Raw genomic sequence first — 6,000 nt, forward strand, 5'->3', positions numbered from 1 at the left:
TATGTGTAATTCCATGTGTGTACTGGAGAGTACCCATACAATGAAGTCACATGGTACTCTGATACCAAAGAAGTAGGTGCGCGGCATCAGTGTACCATTGGGGAAGGCAGCAATAAGAACCTGGTTGTGCAGATTACACTACAGAGAATGGAATATGCATGAAGTGGATAAAGGTTGAGATTCTTTCATTATCAGATTTGCCATCAATAAGGGGTCTTAACTTGCAAACGCCTTCCTTTGGTATTGGACCATTATGCAAGAAAAGCAAGCATTTAAATTATTTGAACTAGTTGCACCCAAGTGCTTAATTGCTTAAAGAGGAAGTCCTGTCAGAGCAGTTCTTCTGGGGTGAACCAAACCTCCTTGGTTATCACATTAATTATTGACTAGGTTATCTCTGAATTTGACAGGTGCTAATGATGTTTTAATGTTAATTGCATCAATAAGCCCAATCGGCATTGGAAGTTTGCAATGCATTGTAGGACAGTTTTGCAGTTTTAAGATACTTTGTCCTTTGACCTTTCAGAAAATTCAGAAATATTGTACACCTTTATTTTGACAAACTAAAAAATATTGTCACGTGTTCCTATGTAATAGCATGGTAATATTCGTATTATGCGGACTTGGATGTCGACCTTTTTCCATTATACATTATTATTACATCGCAAACCGTTGGCGGCGCCCTTATTGCGAATAGCGAGAATTACGCAATTTTCCCGATATGTCAGAGGTCAAAGTGTCCCAAAACTGCTCTCAAAAACCGGAAGTTAGAATGGCGATTGGGCTTATTAGCAACTGTCAAATGTAGAGATAACCTTGTCACTGATTAATTTGATAACCACAACGGTTTGGTTTACCCCAGAAGAACTGCTCTGATGGGGCTTCCTCTTTTTAAAGGCAATCATGGTCAGGGGGGCTTACTAAAACTAAATTAAATCAGAATCCTAAACTAGAAAGTTTACAAGGTGATTTTATGCCAACAATTTGATGGAATATAGTTGTACAGGTGCAGGGAAAAGAGATGCTTACATTTGTCACTGTAGCGCAGTGATTTATAGTGCGCTACGCACAGGCACAACGCCTAGACGTTGATCCACAAGCCTCAGCACACTTTACAGGTTGTCGCTGACCACTATGGCCCCACATCATTCCATAAACCATTAAACAACAATTCAGGGATTTTGCTGCTTCAAGAGCACACACCCTAGACATTCCACAAATAACCATCACAACCAGGATCATCTCCCCGAGTTTCGTACGGGTTACAACAAGACAAATTAGCAGTGAGTTCCTTGTCCAGGGGAATTTCAAGCTAACTCAATTTTTCCACGAGAGCGTAATAGGCACCGCCAGGGTTCGAACCCGCAACCTCTCGCACCATAGTCGAACGCCTTAACGATTGAGCCAACTTGACTGCTACTTGACTGTAGGGGTGCTTATTAGAGGAGGGTGTTTATTATTAGGTCAAATACCCATACATGTACACTCTTCTGTTAAAATGTATAAATAAACCTGTATGATGATTTTATTTCTGCAGCCAAGGAGCCACAACGGATGACGATGATCCTTTTGATGACTGGTAAAATGGAAGAACTAGAGATGAAAATGGAGATGTATCCTTTCTGATCGACAGTGCTCATCAGGGAACTTTGCAACAGACATGAGCTTTCTTTATAGTTCGATGGTTCTTAAGATAGTTCCAAAACTTGGGACTTTTTCTGTTGAAGCATATGATTATAGCATGCACAGCATGATGACTGCAGCATGAGTCAATCTGAGATGCCTCTCAACTGAACAAATCGTCGGGTAATCACATTCTGATCAATTAGACGCAACATGATTGTTTCACATACAGAGCTATCAGTTTAATACCATAGTAAACAATGTCACTGAAAAGATTGCTCTATTAAGTTTCCTCAACAAGGTATTTCTTTGGTGATATTTACTTGTCAACCTTGCGAGTAACATTGTTTAACATGGTATGAAACTTAACAGCTCTGTTGAACGATTTTGTTTAACATGGTATTAAACTATTATAGCTCTGTATTGTGAGGAGACTGGCGAAATGACAGGCAAGGTACTTGATGTAATAAGTTTGTGTCATCAACAGGTTATAAAACAAATAACTCTATTATATGTGACGTGTCATGTCAAAAGGAGACACTTTTGGGCAGAATTTTAAATGGAGAAATAGCCAAAAATCTGTCCGGGGTGATTTTTTCATAATTTGGGTTTGTTGCGAATTTGTGATGTTATTAATGTTAAAAATATTGTCTGATAGTTTCAGACCGGAATATAACTGGCATCTTGTATTGTTTTAGACAATTTTCAAGGTAATTCCTACTCTCAACATTGTCAATTATATTTTTAAGGGCCGATATCTCAATTTCCAATTTTATAATACCATAACTTCCGAACACAATATCTTCGCTTAGGAAAGTCCGATTTTATTGGGGAAAACGGCGTTGTGGAGCAAAATACCTCTATATTTAAGATATGTAAAAACCTCAAAATTGATAACCTGCCCAAAAGTGTCTCCTTTTGACATGACATGTCACATATTATTACTGTTAGCGTAAGTTAGTATAGTAACCATCTTCAACATTGAGGTCTGAGCGGATAAACAATGATAACAACGTTGTTGCTATGCAGTAAGTAGATATAAACAGTCATTCAAGACAAAATGATTTGGGATTTCCCTCAATATTTGATGTGGAGACACACATCCTCATCTGGAGAACGTACTCCAGAGATATTGTGATGGAGTTGACCTTCCAAGACTTGATGTTGTAACACAGACTCTTACGACTGACCTGAAAGTGTTGTGTTCGCAACTTCGCATTGAAATATTGAGGTAAATCTTATAGAAACAACCAAAAAGATCAATGATGTCCTGTAAACAAAATTAGTTTTGTTAGGGAGGAGTTGTTAAAATGTAGATTATTTGTTTTGCCTATGCCACAGCTTCCCCAAGTTTTCCCCCATGACTCAAATTAAATTAGAAATATGGTGCGACCATGGAGGTATATAAATAAATGGAGAATGATCTAGCCAAGCATCTTTTGTACTACGTTGGTTATGACCAATTATTGTTGAATAGGCAATTTCAGGGGATATTGATTATGCTAAGCTGATTACATTGTTAAGTCTGTTTCACTGGTCATTTATTTCAATGGGGTGCTAAATGCAGTTACTTATAATGTTTATTGGAAAGTGCTCATGTTTCAGAAAATTTAATATCAAAATGTCATTTTCGCCAAAAAATTGCATTGAAATCAGTCTTTTTGAATAAAATAAACACCCTATCTGTAGGCCTATATCTGTGTTAATAGTGTGACCCCCTACATTTTGGCCATGATTCTTGACAAATTAAATTAGGCTATGACCCTATTTTTCTTTCCAAAAGTTATGACCCCCGGTACCTATTTGGAACCCCTCCAAAAGAAAATGATGGCCCCTAATAATATTAATAATCATTTAGGCCTAAATACTGATAATTATTTATTATAAAATGAGAAGTTTAATGATGATGAAAAGATTTTACCTGAATTCAAGTACTTCCGGTAAATTTTACTAGCTCTTAACTCAATCGGCCCAAATTGGCCCAACATAATTTTTTCACAATCGGAAGGTAAAAACGTTTTGCTTTCATTTGCACTATATTTGAACTCCCTCAGACCCCCTTAAGCTTGATATATGAACATGAAAACTAAGTATATTTGTCAAGTTACGGCACAACTAGTGTAGAAAACAGTTTCATAACTTGAGAACAGAACATCCAATTTTCAACGGGTTTTCGCACAATCATACATTGAAACTATAAGCTATCAAAACTGGCGACTTTGAACAGCTAATTGACTAGCTGACGTCATTATATAGTCTCTTTTACAAGCCTTCCGGTGCGGGTCAATGTAGGGTCAATTCCTATGAGGAAATTTTGGGAGTGACGATCAATGAACCATGGTAGAGTCTCATAACCATCGTGGAGATCAATAGCTTGGCTGAAGTGGCTAGTCATTCAAGTTTGGTGACTCATTGAATAGAGGTAATAGGATAATCTCCACTTAAGAGATTAGAATTCTGGCGATCATTCTCCATTTATTTATATACCTCCATGGTGCGACGCACAGCATAATGCAAATGCTGTTACTTACCCAAACTTAACAGCAGTGTACCAGGCAAAATTTCCACAAAGGGGGGACACAATTTCCAAAATGATTTTGGAAATTGGCTCCCAAAATGATTTTACTAGGACAGATTCATGTAATTTTTTTTTAATTTCCAGCAAGTCCTGTGACCCCTTTTGGAAGAGGCTGAGACCCCCCCCAGTTTGGGAACCGCTGGACAGGAATGGAAGGGGCCAGCTGTGTGAGAACATTAATAGGAAGCCATCAATCTTTTGGGTTATTCCCATGATTTTTTGTTGTTTCATGACTGTTCAACTTACTGCTTTTAAAATTTGCCAACACGTACATGTATGAACATTAATTTGAACAATGTAGTTGTTATGCAAAAGGGAAACAGTAATGAGAAATTAAAAACAAGGAACTTGATGAAGAGAAGTTTACCCATGCTGGTTTTATTGTCACAAAACAGTTTATTATCCACACAAAAATAATGTGGAAATTCTTTTGATATCTATGTACATAGATAAAATTAATTGACACTTAAATGAAGACCATGTGTCCGGATAATAGAGAGATCCAAAAGACGTCCGGATAAGAGTCTGACATTGAGTTAAACTGCATCGATCATGCATAACTCGCTGAACAATACACATTGAAGTTAATTAATTAATTTGGGTCCAAAGTGTCATCTACATGTACAAATATTAACACAGCAAATACAAAAATGTCTTAAAACATTATAAATTGTTTTAGTTTTGGTAACAATATCAGTAACCTTGTTAGGTTATAATTATTAAGGCCATGAAAACATAACATTTTGTTTGCTGGGAACCTACCTCACAATTGGTAGTGTTTCAACATATTTTTGTACTGTCAGGGAACATATTTATATTTAATTCTGTGTATTTATTGAGTACATCACCATAGTGATACATACATTTATATTTTATGAAACAGACATTTTTTTAATGTATTTACAGAAAATGAAATATGTAGATATGAAAAAAACATATATATCATTTACACATGTACAGTCTAACCTCTCTTATCTGACCATGATGGGACCAAGCATTGGTCGAATAAGTGAAAATCCAGATAAATGAATTATATGTAATTCTGCATTTGAAAGTCTGAACATTGATAAGTGATTCCAAAGGGGGTAATAATTCACTGAAAAGTACTATTTGGGTGTTTTATGCTATACTTATGGCTTTCATGAAATCATGCAAGCACTCAAAGCATTAAAAACATTTTTCTATAAAGATAATAGAGAGATCCGTGTCAAAGAGGTCCGGATGAGGGAGATTGGACTTTGTGTCAAATCATATAGGCCAGTCAATTTGATTCAAAAGCTACAAGTGGTAAAAATTGCAATAGAAATTACAGAATTGATTTTACCTTCATGTATTTTTGTATGAACATGTATAGCAACTAGAAAAATCACCCCATGCAAAATATATGAGAAAAGGTTACTCAAACTCAGTACAAAGTATAATCTGTTAAAAACCACACCAAAGTATTAAGGATTTTAAAAAAGTTTAATTTGACCATAGAAGTATGATGGTTCATTTTTCTAGACTTAAAGTGTGTGATCATCGTTCATACAAGGACCTGTATTGTGAAAACAGACATTGTGCTGCAATTTGTTGCCTTTTGAGCTAATTTGACTAGGTTAATAAGGTTTAATTATATAGGTTAATAAATGTTGATGTGTCTAATGCAAGAGCCCTAGGGAGTGCATTAGACACATCAACATTGTACAAGTGTGTTATCTGTACAATTTCTCAAGCAACAAGTGATACGCATTTATTAACCTATTTCATACATGACAAATGAATTCAATTCCATGATTTTTTTGCTATTTTCATAACAA

The 6,000-nt window shown here is 35.9% G+C and overlaps 1 protein-coding gene across 1 annotated transcript in view; it reads left to right on the forward strand.

The window, feature by feature from the left end:
* The window catches only part of LOC140160421 (uncharacterized), a 71,325-nt gene extending 68,314 nt beyond the window's left edge, over positions 1–3,011 (forward strand). The window contains exon 25 of the mRNA XM_072183656.1: positions 1,538–3,011. Coding sequence (XP_072039757.1) covers positions 1,538–1,583 — 46 coding nt within the window. The 3' untranslated portion in view covers positions 1,584–3,011. The remainder of the gene's footprint in view (positions 1–1,537) is intronic.
* Positions 3,012–6,000: the final 2,989 nt, after the last annotated feature.

Source organism: Amphiura filiformis, chromosome 9, assembly GCF_039555335.1.
Source record: "Amphiura filiformis chromosome 9, Afil_fr2py, whole genome shotgun sequence".
Classification (NCBI taxonomy): domain Eukaryota; kingdom Metazoa; phylum Echinodermata; class Ophiuroidea; order Amphilepidida; family Amphiuridae; genus Amphiura; species Amphiura filiformis.